This window comes from Ailuropoda melanoleuca, chromosome 5 (genome assembly GCF_002007445.2).
Source record: "Ailuropoda melanoleuca isolate Jingjing chromosome 5, ASM200744v2, whole genome shotgun sequence".
Lineage (NCBI taxonomy): Eukaryota > Metazoa > Chordata > Mammalia > Carnivora > Ursidae > Ailuropoda > Ailuropoda melanoleuca.
In genome coordinates this window covers 104,942,960-104,967,782 of record NC_048222.1, presented here as the reverse complement: position 1 = coordinate 104,967,782, position 24,823 = coordinate 104,942,960, and the positions used below count along the sequence as shown (strand labels likewise).

At 32.7% G+C, this 24,823-nt stretch overlaps 1 protein-coding gene across 5 annotated transcripts in view; it reads right to left on the bottom strand.

Annotated features, from left to right (window-relative positions):
• LRBA (LPS responsive beige-like anchor protein) overlaps positions 1-24,823 on the bottom strand; it is a 725,452-nt gene that overhangs the window by 584,748 nt on the left and 115,881 nt on the right. For all 5 annotated transcript variants that reach the window (XM_034661533.1, XM_034661532.1, XM_034661534.1 and 2 more), the window contains 5 exons: positions 24,649-24,801; positions 18,081-18,249; positions 13,453-13,532; positions 12,098-12,160; positions 10,059-10,156 (listed from right to left, as the gene is read on the bottom strand). In XM_034661533.1, coding sequence (XP_034517424.1) covers positions 10,059-10,156; positions 12,098-12,160; positions 13,453-13,532; positions 18,081-18,249; positions 24,649-24,801 — 563 coding nt within the window. The remainder of the gene's footprint in view (positions 1-10,058; positions 10,157-12,097; positions 12,161-13,452; positions 13,533-18,080; positions 18,250-24,648; positions 24,802-24,823) is intronic.

Below are 24,823 nucleotides of genomic sequence, written 5' to 3'. Positions count from 1 at the left end.
GAAAACTATAAAACTGATGCATAAAACCAAAAAAGAGCTAAGTAAATGGAGAGTAAATCCATATTCATAAATAGGAAGACTCAATATTCTCAAGATCTGAGTTCTTCCCAACTTCATCTATAGATTCAGTACAATCCCAATCAAAATCCCAAAAAGTTATTTTATAGCTAAAGAAACTATTCTAAAGTTTATACTGAGAGGCAAAAGCCCAGGACAGCCAACGCAATTACTGATGGAGAGGAACAAAGTTGGAAAATCTATCTGATTTCAAGATGTATTATAAAGGTATAGTAATCAAGACAGTATGATATTGGCAAAACAATACATGAATAAATCAATGGAACAGAATAAAGAGCCTAGAAATAGACCAACATAAACGTGGTCAACTTCTCATTGACAAAGGAAGGACAAAGGCAGTACAGTGGACCAAAGATGCTCTTTTGACAAATGATGCTGGAACAAGTAGATACCCACATTCAAATAAATGAATGTAGACATAAAAATTAACTCAAAATGGACCTAAATGTAAAATGCAATACTATACAACTCCTAGGAGACAAGAGAAAACATAGAAAACCTTGGGTATGGGGATGCAAGATACAAAACCAAAGACACAATCCACAAAGAAATAACTGATAAGCTGGACTTCATTAAAATTAAAAACTTCTGCTCTGCAAAAAACAATATCAAGAGAATTAGAAGACAAGACAGACTGGGAGAAAATATTTGTAGAACACATATCTGATAAAGAACTGTTATCCAAAATATGCAAAGAACTCCTAAAACTCAAGAATTAAAAAAAAAAAAATATTTAAAAAACAGCCAAGAACTTAACAGACCCTCACCAAAGAAGATATATGAAAAGAAAATTAGCATATGAAAAGATGCTCCACATTATATGCCATCAGAGAAATACAAATTAAAACAAGAATGAGACACCACTACACACCTATGACAATGGACAAAACCTAGAACACCAACACCAAATGCTGGTGGGATGTAGAGCAAATATGAACTCTCACTCATTACTGGTGGGGATGCAAAAGGGTACAGCCACTTTGAAAGAGAGTTTGAGAGTTTCTTACAAAACTAAACATACTTTTACCATAGGATCCAGCAATTGTACTCCTTGTTATTTACCCAAAGAAGTTGAAAACATGTTCATACAAAAACCACATACATGTTTATAGTACCTCATTCACAACTGCCAAAACTTGCAAACAACCAAGATGTCCTTTAGTACGTGAATGGATTAATAAACTATGAACACCTAAACAATGGAATATTATTGAACACTAAAAAAATGAGCTACCAAGCCATGAAAAGACATGGAGGAATCTTAAATGCATATTACTAAGTGAAAGAAGCCAATGTGAAAAGGCTATATACTGTATGATTCCAAACATATGACATTCTGGAAAAGGGAAAACTACAGAAATAGTAAAAAGATCAGCAGGGGCAGAGCTTGGGGGTGGGTGGAGAAGGAATGAACAGACAGAGCACAAAGGATTTTTAGAGCAATGAAAGTACTCTATTATAACCTAATGATGGATACATGCCATCATATAGTTGTCCAAATCCACAGAATGTACAATACCAAGAGTGAACTGTAATGTGAACTATGGACTTTGAATGATTATAATGTGTAAATGTAGGTTCATCAACTCTACCATTCTGGTGGGTATGCTGATAAAAAAAGGAGGGTATACATGTGTGGGGACAGGCGAGTATATGGGAAATGTCTATACTTTCCTCTGAATTTTATAACAGAAAACTCTTCTTTAAAAAAGCCTTTAAAAAATTTTGCGGGGCGCCTGGGTGGCTCAGTCGTTAAGCATCTGCCTTCGGCTCAGGGCGTGATCCCAGCGTTCCGGGATCGAGTCCCACATCGGGCTCCTCCACTGGGAGCCTGCTTCTTCCTCTCCCACTCCCCTGCTGTGTTCTCTCTCTCGCTGGCTATCTCTCTGTCAGATAAATAAATAAAATCTTAAAAAAAAATAAAAGATAAAAAATAAAAAATTTTGCTTATCTCTCACTATTGTTCCTTTTAATGAAGACCAAAAAATAAAAATTTAGAAAATAATGGTGGTCTATACTATACCCACAAATGTATTTATGCAAACTATATGGCATAAAGCTGATTCTGAGTCACTGTTTTTCCCTCTAGTACAGGCTAAATAATGCCCTTTGGAAGCTACCACATTTATTTTAAAATCAATACAAAGAAACCATTGTTTAATGATAACACATACTTAAATCTGTAAATAATTCTCATCATGAAAAGCAAGAGAACAGGATAATGAATAACAATGACAACAGGTAATGAATGACAATCAAAAATAATTAAAAAGCAAAAAGGTTGAAACATAAATGCATCTAAAAATAAATTTCACCTTCAGTTTTCAAAATTTACTTAGTAATCAATTTTAAGTTTTACAATGATCGCCAAGGGCATTCAGCCACAGACCACTGATTTGAGTATAAACAAAGTATAGAAAAATTTGACTATCATACAATTACATAAGCTAAGTAATGTTCAATTGATTTCATTATACCATTTCTTTCCTCATAAACATTTAGAAAAAAATTCAGAAACTTTTATGATTATTTTAAAAATACTAAGATTTTCAAGTATCCTCCTAGATAAAAATCCTAATGCTTAATAACTAAGTCTGAAAAAAATAATTAAGAACAAAAAGTAAAGGCCTTGATCCTCTAGTGGCTGACAGAAAAGGAAGTAAATAAAAAGAACTTTGATTCCTGTTAAAATATTAATTAAAAATATCTAGGTCCATAATACATTGTAATCTCATAAAATGATATGTGAAACTAGACATTTTTAATACAAATCACAGTACCAAAACTAGTTTCACATTCAATTATTGGGACAATACCGATATGCTTATAAATTATTTTCCTTCCATGATTTAAATTAAGTAAAATAAAAATTAAATTATCTGTAAAAGAAATATTAACATAAGTTTAATACTCGTTTAAAAACCACAACACTCTAAGATATTTTAACATAGAATGAATTAATCTATGCTTGCTATAATTTAACTTAACAAATAATCTTTGGTTAAAATCACAATGATTTCGGGGCGCCTGTGTGGCTCAGTTGCTAAGCGGCTGCCTTTGGCTCAGGTCATGATCCCAGGGCCCTGCAGGAAGCCTGCTTCTCCTGCTCCCACTCCCCCAGCTTGTGTTCCCTTTCTCACACTCTCTGTCAAATAAATAAAAATAATCTTAAAAAAATAAAATAAAATAAAATCACAATGATTTCACCAAAAGATGAACTCCAGATAGAAATGTCTAAGTACTTTCAAATACTGTTTTATTAGCATTAATAACATGAGAAGACCAAAATGACTACAATTGGATCTATACACCTCAAACGTACAGTATAATTTTTAAGTGTTGAATATTTCCCATTAAAGCTGAATCCAATTAGTTTATTTTATCTACTAAACCTAACCACTAAATTCTGTAAAACCAAGTGAGCATAGTTTACTTTTTGATCAAAGTTGAATCCCTATTTAACACAAAAAACATTTCTCACATTAGAGTAGGAAAATCCTGTACTGCTTCAATGACATTTATATATTTTTCTAACTATAAAAAATTTATAACTTCACATACATTCCTCTCTTGGAAACAGAAAAAAGTATAAGAAAGATATTAAGAGCAATCCATAATAAGCACTATTTAAAACTGGGGTACGTTTTCATATAATCCATTTTACTACGACTATACATATAATGAAAATTTATGTACATTCTAATATATATATTTTACTGAACTGAAAAATACTGCAGCATGTACATTATAGCATTTTCAATGAAGAAAATGTTCAGGTAATAGAAATACCAAAAAGAGTCATTTGAAAAGTAACAGATTATTTCAATCTGTTCACAGACAAAAGCTCATTAGATTCCAAAAATTAAAAATTTAATACTTAAAACTTAAGCATGGCCTAGGATGTGACTGACACTGCATTAGAAAACATAGTCAATTCTAAGGGAAAAAAAGTGCCCCAAGATATCAGAGACAATGTCTAAATGAAGTGATGGTGGAAAAGAATTTATATTTAACAAGTAAATGAGAAAATTTCTCTCATTTAATGGAATTTAAATTGCCACTTAACATTTATAAAAGTTACTGACTTCTATGATGCAGTTTGGCATTCCTATATTACCTGGCACCAGGAAAGACTATCCCTCTCTCCAAATTTCTCCATGTTTTTCAATTTGAGCCTATGTTACACTCCATTTGACTTTCAGTTAATATGAAAGTTTCACTAAATATATACCTGTGCTCTTTTCATGTTGGCTCTTAAAAATTATGGTAATACATTTTAGGTAGCAATGTAACCATAAACAGATAATGAAATTATGTATCGGGGCACCCGGGTGGCACAGCGGTTAAGCGTCTGCCTTCGGCTCAGGGAGTGATCCTGGCGCTGTGGGATCGAGCCCCACATCAGGCTCCTCCGCTATGAGCCTGCTTCTTCCTCTCCCACTCCCCCTGCTTGTGTTCCCTCTCTCGCTGGCTGTCTCTANAAATAAATAAATAAAATCTTTAACAAAAAAAAAAAAAAGAAATTATGTATCAATGCTCCATTTGGATTCTCGGTCTCTTTAACTCATGAAAGAAATCAAGAAGGAAGAAAAACAGATGGAAAGAATGACAGAAGGACAGACAAGCAGACAGACAGGCAGAAAAAGAGAAACACAAGAAAGAAAGAGAGAAAGACAGACAGAAAGAAAGAAAATCAACAATTCAGAAAATCTCACACTGAATTTTTGGAGCCAAAAAATATTTCCACAGAACTCCAATTAGATTTAAAAGAACTACCCACCCATCATTCCCAAGTTATTTTTTCCTATATAACTAACGTAAATATTCAATAAATCTCTTTATCCAATGTTTTTTTTAAATGACTGAACCACATATATTTAGATGGGACTAATTATTCACATTTCTATATAGTCTTCCAAATTGCAGATTTTTCATTTATTCATAATAAGCAAAAAACTGGGAAGGTACCAAAATTTAAAGCATAAACTATAAAAAAAAAAAAATAGCAAGAATGACTTTTACTAATGCCAATGTGGAAGTCACCATTTTCCTCCACAAAAAAAAGAAATAAAATTAAACAAAATTTTCACATGTAACCTTTCATCCAGGGAAACAACAAATTGAGAGGCATTTATTTTTAAGAAATCACTACACACTAAGATAAGAAAATCAAGAGTCAATGGCCTTATTGATGGGACTAATGCCCAAACCACCTTCCCAGTTGAGAGGGAGAGAAAACAGAGAGGAAATTTAAAAAAAGATAATTAAATAATAAGCTCAGAAACCAGATGCTGCACACCATGAAGCAAACAAAATCTGGAGATTAGACAAGGCAAATTATTAAAATAAACGAAAAACCAATAACCCATGGGGCACCTGACTGGGTCAGTCAGTAGATCATGCAACTCTTGATCTGAGGGTTGTGAGTTCAACCCCATGTTGGGTATAGAGATTACTTAAAAATGGAATATTTTTTAAAAAGAAAACCAATGGGGCACCTGGATGGTGCAGCTGGTTAAGCGTCTGACTCAGTTTCAGCTCAGGTGGTGATCTCAGGGTCATGAGATCAAGCCCCATATCAGGCTCTGCACTCAGCAGAGTCTGCTCAAGATTCTCTCCCTCTGCCCCTCCAGCTCATGTGCTCACTTGCTCACTCTCTCTCTCAAATAAATCTAAAAAAAAAAAAAAAGAAAGAAAACCAACAACCCATGGACAAACAAAACAGAAATCAGACTTGCTATAATACTTATCTGAAATACTCAGTTTTCAACCAAAATTACTACAAATGCAAGGAAATAAAAAAGTGTGACTCATCATTTTAAAAAAATAAAGCAATCAGCAAAATGATTCAAGTTCCAAATACCAGATTTTGCAAACACTTCAAGGACATGCAATAAATACGTTCAACTAATTTTAAAATGGAATATTCAAATAATTAAAAGAAAACAGATTAACAGTAAGTAAACAATAAGGAAATTTCAATAAAGATAAAACGAACCACATGATAATTCTAGAGTTGAAAAGTAAACACAAAAAATGAAAAATTCACAAGAGGTACTCAACAGCTGATTCAGATAGCAAAAGACAGAGTCTGTGAACTTCAACAGATCAACAGAAATTATCCAATCTGAGGAACAGAGAAAATGATGGACGGTAAATTAACAGACCTTTAGAAACCTGTGAGATAAAGTAGTATTCCATCATAGGTATAATGCAAGAGCCAAAAGAAAAAGAGGAAAGGGGAAGAAAAACTTTCTGAAGAAACTATGGGGGAAAATCTTCCAAAATTTAATGAAAAAACATTAACTTGCAGATCCAAGAACTCAATAAACCACAACAGGATAAAAACAAAGAGAATCACAACTAAACAAAATATAGTCAAAATTCAAAGACAAAAAAAAATGTTAAAAGCATCAAGAGAAATATGACTGAACATATAGAAAACTAACAGTAATATAAGGCTGACATCTCATCACAAACGGTAGAAGCCAAAAGTCTATTAAACCACCAAGTGCAAACAGAAAGAAAACTGTTAAAATTTTATATCCAGCATAATTATTACCCAAAAATGAAGAGATGTAAAAGTGTCCTCAGATGAACTGGGAAAATTTATTGCTAACATACATGTCTTATAAGAAATAATAAAGTCCACCAAGAAGAAAGGAAATACAGTATTATAAAACCATTAAACAGAAAATATTTTTTAGAAAAGAAAACTAGGGGCGCCTCGGTGGCTTAGTCAGTTAAGCAGACAACTCTTGATTTTGGCTCAGGTCATGATCTCAAGGTCCTTCAACTGAACCCCATATGGGGCTCCCCACTCAGCAGGGAGTCTGCTTGAGGATTTTTTCTCTCCCTCTGCCCCTCGTTCCCGCTCACGTACACACTCACTCACTCTCTTGTGCTCTCTCTTTAAAATAAATAAATAAATCTCGAAAGAAAGAAAGAAAGAAAGAAAGAAAGAAAGAAAGAAAGAAAGAAAGAAAGAAAGAAGAAAAAAAAAACTAAATAATCAACAGAAGTTCTGGCTCAACCAAGACGGAGTAAAGCTAATTACACCCTCTCTGTCTTACATATTAGAACTAAAACAATGGGAAAAAGTACAAAAAGCAATTCCATAAGCACTCTGAAGAGCAAACAAAAGCAGATGCATCGGTGTAAAGGATGGTAAAATTTGGAGAATTATCCATTATAGAGAGAGGAGTCTCAATTTTTATTTTCTCTTGTAAATGTGACCCAAAAGTGAGCTCTTATCTCAGAGGTGGATGTTAGATGTTCAGATGGCTAATACTCTGAGAAAAACTGTCCTTTGGCTAGAGGAACTAAGAAAATGGGTTTGTACAGGTGGGGGCGGGGGGGGAAGAGTGGTCCTGAATAGGAGCAAACAGGAGAGAAAGATCCTCAAAATCTTTGTAAAAACCCACAAAAGCCCTAAACTGACCCACAAGATGCATTTGTGTGGGGCAGAAACAGACCAGAACAACGAAATCTTTCTAAATTAAAAAAATTTTTGAATTATCACCCAATTCTCTACCTAATCCCTGAGTGCATTATGTGCAAGGAAGACACAAAGCAGGACAAAAGAGGTTGATTTTTTTTTTTAAGATTTTATTTATTTATTTGACAGAGAGAGAGAAAGCCAGCAGAGAGGGAACACAGCAGGGCAAGTGGGACAGGAAGAAGCAGGCTCCCAGCGGAGCAGGGAGCCCAATGCAGGGCTTGATCCCAGGACTCTGGGATCACGCCCTGAGCCAAAGGCAGACGCTTAACAACTGAGCCACCCAGGCGCCCCAAGAGGTTTTTACAATAAATGACATTTGGAACCCCTACCCACAAAGGATAGGTAGAACTTGCAGTCTAACCCCTATTATTAAAATAAAACAAATAAAATATCAACATTAGTTAGAGGATTTTAACAAAACACATAGTTTATAAAAGATAATATTCACAATGTCTAGGATACATTAAAAAATTACTCAACATACAAAGAACCAAGAAAATATAACCATTTCTCAGAGGAAAATACACTGAACAAATGCTGATGAGATGGACAAATTGTTGTAATTATCACACAAAGATATTAAAGGAGTTATTATAAATATACTCTGGAAGGTGAAAGTAAACACAGTCTAATAGGATCAGAAAATAGGGTTCTCAACAAAAAAAATATATAAAATTAACCATATTAAAATTATACAACTGAAATGTAAAAATCTAAAATATTTATGAGATGAGCTTAATACCAAAACAGAAAAAGCAAACAAAAAGTCCATAAAGTTGAAGATCAAGTTTATCACATATAGCAAGCTTCTCTATCATCAATAGACAGTATCAAATCTGAAGAAAAAGGAAAAAGACTGAAATAAAAAAGAGGCTCACAGATGTGTACATCAAAAGCCCTATTATAAATGTCACTAGAGACCCAAAATAAAGGGTGAAGATATAACTGAAGCAAAATATAGGAAAATAAGGGCCCAAAACTTCTCAAAATTGGTGATAATCACAAAGAAAACTACCATAAGATTGTAGGAGGAGCTAAAGAATATGTCTTGAAAGCAAGTACAAAAATGTAGTACATTTTATTTAGCAAATAAAGATTTAAATAACCATATATTTCTCATTAAAAACCATGGGTACCAGCAAACAATGGAAAAATATTTTAAAGTACTGAAAGAAAAAAGTAGAATTCTACACAGAATTCTATACACAGCAAAAATACCCTTGTGTGATGAAGGCCAGATAAAATTATATTCAGAGGGGCGTCCAGGTGGTCCAGTCAGGTGAGCTGTTGAGCGTCTTGGTTTCAGCTCAGGTCATGATCTCAGGGTCATGAGATGGAGCCCTGCTTCCAGCTCCGCACTCAGCAGGGAGTCTGCTTGAGATTCTCTCTCTCTCTCCCTCTCTCTTTGCCCCTCCCCCCATTTACTCTAAAATAAATAAATAAATCTTTTTTTAAGTTATATTCAGAAAAAATAATTTTAAAATTCGTTTCCAAGAAAATTACTCAACAAGAAATGTGAATAGAGTTCTTCCAGAATGGAAAAAAAGACTACCTGGAAACTATCTCGAAAAATGTAAACAGGGATTTTTCTTCCCTTAAATTCCTAAAATACATAAAACAAGTGAAACTAAAAAGTGTATCATTGTCTAGCGAGACTTGTGATAGATTAGATATAGTAACAAACAATGGTGGTTAAAAGGATAAATAGTTGAAATGGTTCTATATTTTATTTGAAGAGGTAAAATATTTAACTGTGAAATTTCTGTGCAACTACTAAATAAAATTACACAGAGATAGATATAAAACCAAATAGATTAATTTTAAAAGAATACTAAAGGAATTCAAATATAAGAAACACAGGAAAAGAGAAACAGAGGGAAAAACTACACTGGGACAAATAAATAATAAAATGCTAGGTGAAAATAAAGTCTTATCAGTAGTTAACATTAAAAGTAAATAGTTTAAACACAATGAGAAGACTTAGTTTCTCAGTGTGTATTTCAAAAAAAAAAAAACTGTAAGAAAACAAATTTCTGTTGTTTAAGCAACCCAGTCTACGATATTTTGTTATGGAAGCCCAAGTAGACTAATAAAATGATGATTTGCGATTGGGAATGAAGGTAGCAATATTTAAAAGGGAGCAGAGAGAGCTTTTCTTGCAGTGCAAATGAGTACTACTGTTCTAGGACCTAAAGATAACTGCTAAAGAATTCAGTAGTATAATACCTGTATAATAGCACTAACCATACAAAATACTAACCTGATTTGCCTGATCTGTCTTCACAAATTAAATAGTAACACATCCTCTATAATTAAAGATTTCTTCAAAAATCAAAGCACATAAAACAAATGGGTCTTATACCTTAACTCATTTATAATATATGATCCAGTAGTACTTCCCATATTTAAGAATCTTCTATCATTTCCAAACTAAACTCTTATATTAAATATATTTAAATCCCTGATATACAACTCTTACCGTAATCCATTCCTTTGGTCAAAAGCAGGAATCATAGAGTTAGGATGTTCTGACATTAATGCAACAAGCAGCTGTAGGACATCCATTAGATTGTCATCCTAAAATCAAAATAGAAATTTTTTTAAATAAGAAAAAAAGAAATTTTTTGAACACTGAATACTTCTTTAATAAAAAAGTAACTTAAAATAATCAATAGCCATATGATGAATATACACTTGTTTTTAACAAGCTCATTCTTTACACATACATATTCATCTGTTTAACTCAAATACCACATCACCAAATCTCAAATGTCTAAATCAAAGAAACACAATCCTTCTTAAAGTATACAGTATCAAGATTTCCTGAAACATATTCTATAGATATACTACATCTAACTTAACAGGTTTTTTTCAGACAAATGTTTATACATCAAGAAACTGAGGAAAGGGGAAGCTAAGATTTTTTTTATAACAAAACATATCAGAGCCAATAATAAGGTAATTGATGTTGGCAATCTGATAGCAGTGTTGGAGACAACATATGTATAATTTCCCATTTTATTTTACCTGAACTGCTTTATTCACTGACCCTCTCAAGAAACCAGTTGTAACAGTAAGCTTTTGAGGAAATAACTGAATAGTTTTCATATATTATCTGTTGACAATATTGAAGATACAGATGATCAGTAAATGTTTACTGAGGCAACATACTACCGTATGTAGTATAACTTGGTAATACTGACAGAAGAGCACAGAAGCATGTACGAGTTCTGAAATCCAAAACAATTCCAAGACAATCCAACACAGCCTTGGTTGAATATTCCAGTATGTATGCATATTTAGAACCAACTTGGCAAAACTGACCCAAAAAAGGACAAGGGAAGCAGCTACCAAGAGCTAATTCTCTGTTGCCCTGTCTATAACTTTTTCTTCACAGCTTTGGAACTGCATCTATTTGAACATCTAATTTTCAGTAAGCTAAGCAGGTATCTAGAGCTAGGGAACTGAGGCTTAGGAAAAGTGTTCTTTTAAAGACCTAAAAGATTTCTGAATTAACAGATTAAGAGAAAAGAGAAGATCACCATGATTTTCAGTTTCTCTTTTATAAAGTACTTCAGTCCTGTAGGGAGTTAGGGTTAATAAAAAACAAAATCATATACAATAACATTACTGGGAAGTTCAGTTGAAAAATCTTCAACTATTACATTGTATAAAGAAATTCAACACATAAAATACCCTAATCAAGAGGAAAAAGAAAGTACAATCATTAATGTTTGAGTCAAATATGATCCAATCAAGAAATTTAATCCACTTTTCTACCTCAATTAAGAGCAATAGGACAAAACAGTATCTCCCATTTATTGATGATTTAAAGACATTATCTCATACTATAACAGATATTTATTAAAACACAAGACATGAACTATAAAATAGAAATGAAATTATCATTTGAAATGCTGTGCTTTACATGAAATTATATCAATTCTAAATTTTACTTATTTAACAAATACTTAATCCTATTATTTAATTAGATTACGTCGGCATGTATTACATTTTCCCAGGGCAAAATAATAAAGGAAAAAACCCCAAACATTTCAATCTATTTTCAACCTCCTTTTCAACCACATAATTACAAATCCCATTATAAATAAGTTGTTTGACTTAACAGTATTTGAACATGCAAAATCAGTTGGAAGATTGTGTTATGAGTTTAAAAATCTAATCATTTTTAGTCATTTTCATAAACTATTTTTCCATATGTTACACTGGTTCCTAGAGATACAATGAAGGTATTCTTTGGCATACTTTCTTATTAATTCAATGAGATCCAATTTCAAAACTTTTTAAAGCTTTTCATGATTATTCTCAGAGCCATCTTGTGGTAATAAAGGATCTTGTGGTAATTTAAATGAAAGTTGCTAAGATTTAGTTCCTAAGTACATTTACTCCCCATTATAATTATATTAATGAAAGATCACCTTAACTTTTTACTTTAAAAAGAAAGACCATAATGCAGCTCAAAAAGTAAAATCCCAAAATATAAATTTCAAATGTTACCTCATGCATAGTGAGTAGGTAATTGAGAATGGCCTGCAGTTCATCTTCCTTTACTCCAGAATCCTTTAAAAACATAAGTATCTTAAAGTATCTTATACATGCATTTAAAAAAGTTTTTTTTAAAGGTAAATAATACACCTAACATTTGTCGACCTGGTCAGTTGCTATAAATACACAAAGATACTATAATATAGAATCTAAATTTAAAACATGAATTAGGGGAAACACTAAAGATATGCAATAATCAAGACTGTGTAGAAGTCAGAGAAATGATATCAGGTATCCTGTTTTCAGAACCATACATGAAAGGCTATCTAATAAAGCTATTAAACCCTGAAGTAAGAAAACCAATAATTAGTGATAAAAGAATACTATTCACACCTATCACTCCACTAAATACAGAAGACAATTTTTCTATTTCTTTTTTCTATTAAATTTTGAGAGTAAATGAACAGCTTCTAAAATTACCAGTTAAACGGTCAGGTACTAAAAACTGAGTAGTACTGTTACCTGAGGAAAACACTGCACTTTTAAATATGAACTCACTATGTAAATTTTCAACTATCCTATCAATTTATTAATGATAAAACAAAACTCCAATGAGAAAAGAGCAATAAGAAAGAGAATTAGGAAACAAAAACACACAAAAAAATTTAAAAACACAAAATTCAAGTGATAAGGTTTTTTTGTAAATAGAAATAAGGCATCTGAGTCTAAAAGATATACTAAAAGTTTAGCCCACTTAACATAATATTAAGTTCTAAAAAATAAGAAAATGACATAGGAAAATAATAAAATACTGACAAAATACATTCATACGTTGCTCTCTTATAAAAACAAAATACCTTCCTTTAAAATAATAAATTTTACTTTATCTACAACAGAATAAAATGGGACAAATGTAATAATTTCTAAAGGTTGATACATCTTTCTGGTACCTTTATACATGGAAATTTTTTCTCAAAAATCTGAATGTCAGGTACAAGAGGCCCGCTGAAAATGAAACCTCCTTGAAGAGTCTTGTTGACTACTGTATCAGTAGTGCCAAGAATAATACCTAGTACTTAACAGAAACTCAGTAAATATTTACTGAATGAAAGAATGAATCCACTTGAAGCCCTAGAGAAATTCATACAACATATATTACAATTATCAATCTCCAATTCTGCAATGATGTTAAACCATATGTGTATAAGAAAGAACAAAAAAACCACAGAATCAAGTATCTTTCAGAGTATTTTCCAATGTGTAACCCTAATAACCCAATAAAGGGTAAATAAACCCAAGATTGTATCTTATGTGAAATTATAAGTTAAAATACAGAACATGCTAAAGGAGAAGTAGTATAAACTCACCTTCATCACTAACTGTTTAATGAACATCAACAAGAATGCTCGTAGAGAAAGTATTTCTTTTTGGTTAGGTCGTGGTCCATCTTTGAAAAAAATAATATACACACACACTTAGTGTTTCAAAGACCTCAAAGTATAAAGCTGTCTTTCCTAATAGTTTTTTCCATATACTTATGAAAAATATAAAAGTGAGTCACCTAAAGAGACATCTGCCTCAACATTATCATTTAGAATTGAAAGGAAGATAAAGAGTTTCCCAGATAAGCAAAAACTAAAAAAATTCATTACCACTGAACAGGCTTTACAAGAAATATTAAAGGGAATTCTTTAGGCAGGAAAAAAAAAAGGCTATCACTAGAAATAAGAAAATACAGGAAAGAAAAAATAAAGACTGAAAGACAAAAGTAATAAAATCAATCTACAATAATTAGTTAAGGAATGCATTAAATAAAAAATTTTAAATATGACATCAAAAATATAAAACTTTGAGAGATGAAAGTAAAAATGTATTTTAGAATGCATTTGAACTTAAGGAATAACCAACTTAAAATGGGCTTCTATATACATAGCTTGTTAGATATGAAGCTCATGGTAACCACAAACAAAAACCTCTAATAGGTACACAAAAAATAAAAAGGAATCCAAACAGAACACTAAACAAAATCATCAAATCACACAGAAAGACAGCAAGAAAAGAAAGGCACAGAGAAGAACTATAAAAACAACAGAAGACAATTAACAAAATAGTAATAAATATGTACCTGTCAGTAACAACTTTGAACGTAAATGAGTTAAAAAAAAAAAAAAAAGGCAGACCCTCTATATGTTGCCAACAAGACACTCACTCTCTAAAGACACACACAGACCAAAAGTGAAGTGACAGGAAAATATACACCATGCAAATAAAAATGAAAAGAAAGCTGGGCCAGCAATACTTTTATCAGACAAAGTAGACGTTTAAAAAGCTGTAACAAGAGACAAAATGCATTACATATGATAAAGGTATTAATCCAACAATAAAGTATAATACTTGTAAATATTTCTGTGCCCAACACTGGAGTACCTAAATATATAAAACAAATATTACCAGACAAAAACAAGAACTTGACAGTAATACAATAGCAATAGGGGATTTTAACACACCTCTTACATCAATAGATAGATCATCCAGACAGAACATGAATAAGAAAGCAATGGCCTTCAATAACACATTAAAACAAATATAATAAACAGATATATACAGAGTAGTTCACACAAAATAAGATAACATTCTTTTCAAGCACATGAAACATTCCTCTACAATAACATGACAGACCACAAGATAAGTCTCAATAAATTTAAGAAGACTGAAATCATATCAAGTGTCTTTTCCAACCATAAGGATATGAAACTAGAAATCAGTTACAAGAATAAAACCGGAAAAAAAACACAAACATGCAGAGACTAAAAAACATGTTACTAAAAAACCAATGGGACAATAAAGAAATAAAAGAGGATATTAAAAAATACCTTGAGATAAATGAAAATGAAAACACAATGTTCCAAAACTTATGAAATGCAGCAAAAGCAAATCCAACAGGGAAGTTTACATCAAAACAGGCCCACCTCAAGAAACAAAAAAAATCTCTAAGAAGACATACAGATGGCCAACAGGCACATGAAAAGATGCCCAACATCACTAACCATCTGTGAAATGCAAATCAAAGCCATAATGAGATTTCACCTCACACCTGCCAGAATGGCTAAAATCAAAAAGACAAGAAGTATTTAATATTAGTGTGAATGTGGAGAAAAGAAACTTTCATGCACCATTGGTGGGAATGTAAAATGGCGCAGCCACTACAGAAAAAAGTATGAAGATTCCTCAAAAAATTAAAAATAGAATTGCTATACAATCCAGCAATTCCACTTCTAGGTATTTATCCAAAGAAAACAAAAACATTAATTCAAAAATATATATGTATCGGTATGTTAAGCACAGCATTATTTACCACAGCATTTATGGAAGTAACCTAAATGTCCACTGACAAATACAGAAATAAAGATGTGGTGTGTGTATGTATACACACACACACACACACACACACACACACACACACACAGGAATATTATTCAGCCATAAAAAAGAGAACTTTTCACTGTGACAACATAGATGGGCCTAAAGAGTGTTATGCTAAGTGAAGTAAGTCAGAGAAAGACAAATAGTGTATGATTTCACTTGTTTGTGGAATCTGAAAAACAAAACAAAACAAAACAGAAACAGATTCACAGATACAGAAAACAAACTGACAGCTGCCAGAGAGGAGGAAGGAAGAAGATGGGAGGATGGACAAAACAGGGGAAGAGGTCAAGAGGTACAATTTTCCCATCATAAAATAGTAAGTCACAGGGATTTAATGTACAGAGTAAGGAATACAGTCAATAATATTGTAACAACTTTGCATGCTGACAGATGGTAACTAGACTTATTGAGGTGACCATTTATTTCATAATGCATATAAATATCAAATCACTCTGTTGATACTAATATAAGACTGTCAATTATTCTTCAATATAAAGAGTTTTATGCCTCTAGAAAGACATTCAATCTCACATACAATAGTATATACAGTGTTCCAAATGTATAAAATGGGTTACTTTGAAACTACAATGAAGGAATTTATTTTTGATTAAGGTTAGATGAAATTCAAAACATGAAAACGAGGTAACAAAATTTGTATTCAATAATAATATGCACTTACATTTGTTTTAAAAGACTCTGAGAATGTTAGTACAGTAACAGAAGTTTAAAAAGGAAAATCCAAACTTAAATGTGAATTTAGTTTAAAAAAAAAAAGCTTCGGTTACTCTTGCATAAGCTAAAACAAAAATTTTTTAAAGTACACCTCAAAACAGTTTGGTTCATTTGGAAGGGAAACATTATGTTGACTACCTCTGACATCTCCTCCCCTTCTTGAAAAAGTCCCTGGTCACACATGGCTCACATTAAAGTCAATTTTCATGTCTCAAACAAATAATCCCCAAGTAGAAAGCTTTTGAAACCAAACACCCATTGTTATAAGATCCTAAAGTTAGGTACCTGTTAGCTTCATATTTTCTGCAATTTTCCCTCCACTAATCACTATTTACAACTAGTTCTTAGACCACCAAAGCACAAGACCACCATGACCTCAAATGGATCAATTAAAATAGGAAGAAAATTGCTTAAAATTTGTTCCACATGACAATTTCTAGACAAAGAATCAGTTACAGAGTTACAATAGAAACACAAACTTTGTCCAGCTCTCTCACTTGAAGTATGAGACTTTCCCAAGGTCACTAATCAGTTATAAAATCAATTCCAGAATACAAAACTAATACCCAGGACAGTACATGATACCCCTACAGTACCATCAAATAGTCATCAGGAAATTATGACCTAGTTCTCTATCTGCACAACCCTACCACCTTAAACAGATCATACAACTTCTGTGTGCTTTCATATCTTTCTAAATTATACACAGCATATCTTCTGAGAATAAGCAGATTTTGAAAGGCATAAGGAAACATTGTATTAATATGAAACTTGTATTTGTAAATCACTGAACAGCCAAAGCATTTAAGTACAATGACTCTCCAGCATCTACTTCCTGATTTCAAACAGCAGCCTTCAATTTTTATCACGGTACGGAACCCAAACTCACTCTCAGATCATGTATTTCAGAGGTGCGAAGGGCTTCCATGCCCATGAATGCGTAATCAGAAAAATACCTGCCACATAAGACTGTGCACATGATGCAGTCAGAGCCACTGAGCAACAAAGAGACTTTTGCTGGAAATGTTCGATACAGGCAGACACTCTTTTGATAGACTTATAGTTTTAAGGATGTGAAGGTAGAGTTGTTGTTTAGTACTACAAGGGAGAGAATACATGAAAAGAGCCAACACAGATGAACTGTGAAATGGAGAGAGACAAAATGGATTCAAGGGGCATATTCTGAATCCTGGCACTAAGTTCAACTGATAATGCCAGTTTATATGAGCTGATTAACTCCCTTTTACAACAATAGCCAATATGAAGCAGGTTGCACTTACAACCAAAAGATCCACCATTTGTCAAAATTTTTATTTTGATACCTTCCATAAATTTCTGACATGATGAATGAATACTATCTCTCCAGTAATTTCCTGATTATACAGGAAAATAATTACTGAAATTTTGTAACTTCATTATATTATTTATTAGAAGTAGATACATCCCCTACTTCTGCAAGAAATCTTTTCCCAAAAGCATGGTTTTTCAATAATTTTCATCATGGTAATTAGCTTCAGCATCAATACCATATGCTAATATAGAACTTCTCATTTTCAGAGACTTAATAATATCACCCTAGTCATATTTGCCTGAAAACAACTTATACCAGCAGAAGCAGCATTCTCCCACAAAAGTAGCAAGTTATTAACCTCTGGCAATCTCAATTCAGGACAAACTATTAAAATTATCAATAAGATTAAAGTAAAATTTTGCCATGATGATATTCAGAAAAACTTCAAGAATAATATATATTATTCTTTTAATATATATATATATATTAAACAAAGAAAAGAAAAAAGAAAATCTATGAAAAAATATATAAATAGGGATGATATACCTAATCCTTTAGGGGTGATACCACTTCGATCCTGCGGATTCACTGCCCAGTAGTAGTACTTCAGTGTATGCATGATGAGAAGCACTGTTCCAACTCTCCGAATGGCATTATATATGTTGACTGTACCAATGAATTCCGTGGATAGGTAAGTATAGAGTGTCAACTGAACCTAGAGAATCAAAATGAAGAACTTACATCAAAGAAGCAGCATACCATTTTACCCCTGGTTCCAGTAATACTCTCACCTGGATCATACTTGTTCCAAAAAGATGCTGAGCTTGATGGTAACACCCATGCTAACAGATAACACACATTTACTGGCACGCACACACACACACGCACACACACATAAACACACACATTCCTTATAAAACTAAGCCAGGTAAATGCTTCTTTTACAGTATCATTATAAGAAAACATCCCCTAATATATCAAATTTTTACAGCACTATTCCATGGAAATAACTGTTTAATTCCTATTAAGCAATGAGCAATTATTCATGAGCATATATAACCTCTTTACAGTAAGCTTACTAATTATACTATGCATAGTTGCTTTAAAAAGCTGGAAATTTTCTTCATTTTGCAGAAAAGTAGAAGATAAAATAACAAAAAGAAAAAAAAAAGGAAAGAAAAAGTAGGAATAATTCGAAAGGGGAAAAAGGTAGAAGTCAAAAGGAAAAAAAAAGTGTAAAGCCTACCTTAAGAAATATTAGAAAAACAGAATTCTGTTATAATTGCTCATTGATAGAAAGATTATAATCATAAGATTATACTCTCTCAACATGTTTATCAGTATTATCCTCTAAATAGAAAAGGATTCTACTGGGATGCCTGGGTGGTTCAGTTGGTTAAGCATCTGCCTTCAGCTCAGGTCATGATCCCAAGTCCCACACTGGGCTCCTTGCTTGGCTGGGAGCTTGCTTCTCCCTTTGCCTGCTGCTTCCCCTGCTTGTGCGCTCACTCTCTCTCTCTCTCTCTCTCTCTGACAAATAAATAAATAAAATCTTAAAAAAAAAAAAAGGATTCTACTAGTTTTATTTCCAAATAAATTATTTCAATAAACACATAAGAACTTAGTAACTTCAAAATACAAGCTCTTAGGAGAAACAAAAGATTATAGGTACTACTCTACCACCACACATTTCATATTAGTACAAAATTTCACTGAAATTACAGCTCTAAAACTCACCAACAGCTACAATCTAGTACTTTCAACAGCACAAAATAAGGATTGCTTTTGTTCTACTATTGTGTCAAAATCAAGAATTTTTCAATTCATTGCTAGTAGATATACTTTATAAGTGAAAAAATTTTAAGTAGGACATATACACTTGCCCCTTGAAAAAGACCAAACTATTCCCAATCATTTAAAATGGAACATTTATGCTGTCTTCCTAGACAATGATGGCATTTTCATTTTCAACCCTGCAAGATACGTCAGTGTTACCTGGTAATTTCTTTAGGGAGCAAAAATTAGGTACCTATCTTCCAGATGCCCTATAAATAAAAATCAAGGTTAAATGAATCAGGGAACCAATTAGTAACCATACATGGTAAAGAGTGGCAGATTCTGAACCACTTAAAATTGAGGTTCAATTTTATGATGATTATAGTTTAGAAAACTATGTATGTGGAATATCCCACTGTCTCACTGAAAAATAGTATTATGTTGATGCAGCTAATGTTATTCAAATGGATAGGCCCAGTATACTTGTCACTGAGGCTATATAACACTTTTTGACATGGCTCAAACTCTTAACCATGCTATTTCAGTCACTTAGAAAATATTTACATCCACTTATGCATAGTGATGTATTAATAGAAATACAAGGACATATACATTATCCCTTGGTAGCTGAAATCCAGTTGAAAAGATGAAAAATACACATAAATTTAAGTAAAAAAACCAATGTAATAAAGATGCCTATTGAAACATAAAGATTACTTAAGGAAATTCTTTTAAAAAGTGCCTAGAATTGGGGCACCTGGATGGCTCAGTTGGTTAAACGTCTGCCTTCAGCTTAGGTCATGATCCCAGGGTCCTGGGATTGAGCCCTGCCTCATCAGCCCTGCTTTCCCTCTCCCTCTGCCTTCCCCCACCACTTGTGCTCTCTCATAAATTAATAAAATCTGCAAAAAAACAAAAGTGTCTAGAATTAACACCTTTATAAAGGGGCACCTGGCTGCCTCAGTTGGTAGAGCACACAAACAACTCTTGATCTCAGGGTTGTAAGTTTGAGCCCCACAGTGGGTACAGGGGTCACTTAAAAATAAAATCTTAAAAAAAAAAAGAATATATGTAATTAATTCCATGTACCTAATTGTAAAATATGTAATTAATTGCAAAATGAGTAGCAAAGAGTTATTAGAAACTATCAATCTGGAGGGCAGAGAAATTATTATAGGATAAGCTAAAATACTCAAAAAAGCCTGACTAATAAAATAAGTACTAAGGTAGGCTTTGAAGATTAGTAGTAAGATAGGTAGAACAAAAGTAGAAATTTCAAATAGGGAAAATGGTAGATCATACAATAGGTTTCCCAAGATCTTGTACAATGGTCCACAATCCTGACTGAGCATTAGAACACCCGAAAAACATGTTTTAAAAATGCTGATGCCTGGGCCCTATCCCAGACCAAATAAAACACAATGTGGAGTGAAGGGGGTGGAATTCTGTTTTTTATTTTTTTTAAAAAACCTCTCCCAACAGGTTCTGTTGACATCCAAGATTAAGAACCTCTGCTCTGGGATAACATTTTAGTACCTGCCTAGCCACTGAGGGTAATTGAGTTTTTGTTTTTGTTTTTGTTTTTTTAAAGATTTTATTTTTGTATTTATGTGACAGAGGGCAGCCAGCGAGAGAGGGAACATAGCAGGGGAGTGGGAGAGGAAGAAGCAGGCTCCCAGCAGAGGAGCCTGATGTGGGACTCAATCCCGGATCGCCGGGATCACGCCCTGAGCTGAAGGCAGATGCGTAACAACTGCGCTACCCAGGCGCCCAAGGGTAATTGAGTTTTTAAGCCAGAAAGCTTAGAAAGGAGAATTGACATGAAGACTTAAGGCTAGAAAACGGACTACTTTATTCTGTAAACAATGGGGAAATTATTACACAGTTTGAGGCTAAGAAATAATCTGACGAGAGTGAAATGTTAAAAACTAAGAATTCTGGCCAAAAAATGATAGTGATAAAAAATGAAAAACTGAAGAAAGTCAGTCTATTAAGAATGATACTATAGTAAAAGAAAAATGAAAAGGCTTTAATATCAACATACTGAGATGAGTGAAAACGGTGACCTCAAGATTATTCATATGCTAACAACGAAGAAACATTACCTCATTTACTCATTATATAATCTACTAACCATATAAATTGTATTTGTTAACATCTGTCTTTCCCATTAGACATTCTATAAGGGCAAGAATTAGATCTGTCTTGTTCACCACAGCATCCACAGTGCCCATCATACAGCAGTTACTCAACAAATGAAGGACTATTTTATACAAGAAATGTCACCTCTCCTTTTAGGTCATTAAAAAGACAGTCTCTGAGAAGATGAACAGATATCATACAGCACAGTCAAAACCCTTTTCCAAAAGCAAAGGCTGATTCATACATACATACCTTCAACTTTGGTAACCACAGGTGGAATTACCACGAAGCTAATGAAGCTTAAACTTTATGCTCACTCATCTATAGAGGTTCTCTGCAAAACCCTAAACCTCATTTTGTATACATCACGTTGTATTTTTTTTCTTAAAAATTTCCTCCCTCCCTGTAATTGTATAACACCCAAATCAAACAAACTTCGGAAAACAAAACAAACCATCTCAGAACTATCTTCATAATACAATTAAAGCAGACATAACACTTTATGGATACACAAAACAGACAGCTAAAACAAGGAAAACTTAGTATTATCAAATCAATTATAAATTCTAAGAACAAAATTAGAGAAAATTATTAACAAGGAAAAGGTAAGAAACAGAGTGTAGTAACACCAGGAACTTAAGAAAATGATATTACGAATTTTAAAAATATTCCTCTACAACTAAGTATCTAAAAGAGGCTTTTTGACCACATCAAAAGAGATCCAAAGCCTTACAAATATGCTGCTTAGTAAGACAAAAAAAGTGTCTAGTAAAAGGTTTAAAAAGTAACTTGAAACAATCCTTGAAAAGAAATAAGACTAAGGGTCACAGAAGAAAAAGAGGTCAAATTTGAACCCAGAGATAAAAAGGTACAACCTCCAGCTGCCTCCTTTGATTATTTCCAAATGGCAATCAGAGTCAACAGCTGTTTTTCTCTTTAACGTTTGAAAAGACCAACTGAAAATAAGATACTATGACCCTAGAAAAGCAAAGAAAGTCTGCATTTCTTTCTGACAACTAAAATAAGTATGTGTTATTCCAACCTAAACAATGATAAACACTCTAAGTGGATCAAAAGGGAGAAGTGGAGAGAGGAAATTAATAGGTATGAAATAATACAACTTCTAACAAAAACTGCAGATAAGGCAGATACAATTATGCAACTTAATAAAAATTTCTATTTCAAGTTCTCCTGAACATTACCACAATTAATATTCTTAGGACAATTTAATACATTAGGACTTAACAAAGTTTTTATTTATATACTTTATCACAAATTCACTTATATTCACTTAGAAGGAATTGGTTTATTGTTACAGTACTAAATAAGTTGTGTATAAATATAATTGTATTTAATAATTTCAATTCATGTGAATTAAAATGATTAAAGGAGACCAGTACATCATGGAAGCCTTAAAACTGGGTGACATCTCAACTATTCTGGCAGAATTAAACTCATGTATATGTATACATACAAATGTACACATTGATATTGTATGCATACTGGCAACAGAATAGAGCTACAGTTGATAGGAAACATTATATTTACATTGGGCCTGTCCAAGTTTGATTTATACTTAGTAAATCAAAGTCTCTCTCAAATAAAATTTTGATTTAACAGAAAATAAAGAGTATAGCTCTGTTTTTTTAAAAATACTGACATAGCTTGGAAAGACTATCCAATGGGAAACAGTCCCTTCAACAAATGGTATTGGGAAAATTGGACAGCAGCATGCATAAGAATGAAATTGGACCGCTTTCTTACACCATACACAAAAACAAACTCAAAATGGTTTAGGACCTAAATGTGAGACCTGAGATCATAAAAATCCTAGAAAAGAGCAGAGGCAATAATTTCTCTGACGTCGGCCATAGCAACATTTTTCTAGATATGTCTCCTAAGGCAAGGGAAACAAAAGCAAAACTAAACTACTGGGACTACTTCAAAATAAAAAGTTCCTGCACAGCAAAAAAAACAATCAACAAAACTAAATGCAACCTACTGAATGGAAGAAGATTTGCAAATGACCTATCTGATAAAGGGTTAGTATCCAAAATACATAAAGAACTTACACAACACCCAAAAAACTAAACAATCCAATTAAAATTGGGCAGAAGAAATGAAGACATTTCTCCAAAGAAGACAACCAGATGGCCAAAAGATACATGAAAAGATGCTCAACATCACTCATCGGAATTGCAAATCAAAACTCAGTGAGTTATCACCTCACACTTGTCAAAATGGCTAAAATCAACAATACAAGAAGCAAGTGTTGGCAAGGATGTGGAGGAAGAAGAACCCTCTGGCATTGTTAATGGGAATCCAAACTAGTGCAGCCTATGTGGAAAACACTATGGAGGTTCCTCAAAAAATTAAAAATAGAACCCTACAATCCAGTAATCGCACTACTGAATATGTACCAAAAAAATACAAAAACACTAATTCAAAGGGATATATGCACCCCTATGTTTACAGAAGCATTATTTACAATAAGCAAATTATAGAAGCACCCTAAGTGTTCATCAATAGATGAATAAAGAAGATATGGTGTCTATATAGTGGAATATTATTTAGCTATAAAAAAAATGAAATCTTGCCATTTGCAATGACATGGATGGAGCTAGAGAGTATAATGGTAAGTGAAATAAGTCAGTCAGAGAAAGACATATACCAATGATTTCACTCATGTGGAATTTAAGAAACAAAATGAACAAAAGGGAGAAACCAAGCAACAGATCTTAACTACAGAGAACTGATGGTTACCAAAGGGGAGGTGGGTGAGGGGATGGGTGAAATAGGGATTAAGGAGTGGACTTGTCATGATGAGTACTGGGTAATGTACAGAATTTGTTGAATCACTATATTGTACGACTGAAACTAATATAACACTGTATTTTAATTATACTAGAATTAAAGTTTTTAAAAATACACTGCTCTACAAAAAAATAAAGAAAAGATACACTGATATGCAAATATACCTAAAAAGAAAAAAGTAAGCTTATCAAAAAACACAATTTATTGAAATTTTACATGACAGCATGTGAAAGGATAGAAGAAAATCCTCATAATTATCACTCTTCTCAACTACAAAAACTTGGTGAAAATAGTAAAACAAAATCAATATATATATATAACAAAATCATATATATGTGTGTGTGTATATATATATATATATATGTATGTATGTATGTATTACCTTGGCTGGGGTATGAATCCATATAGCTGGGTTAAGAAGAATGTGATCACACAATTGTTTGAGTAGGGGCATCCCATTCTGCAAATTACTCAGATATTTTGAAAATGCAAGACAAAGTTCAAGTACTGCTCTGCTGACATGGGATTTGGAAGACTGTAAAAAAAAAAAAAAAAAA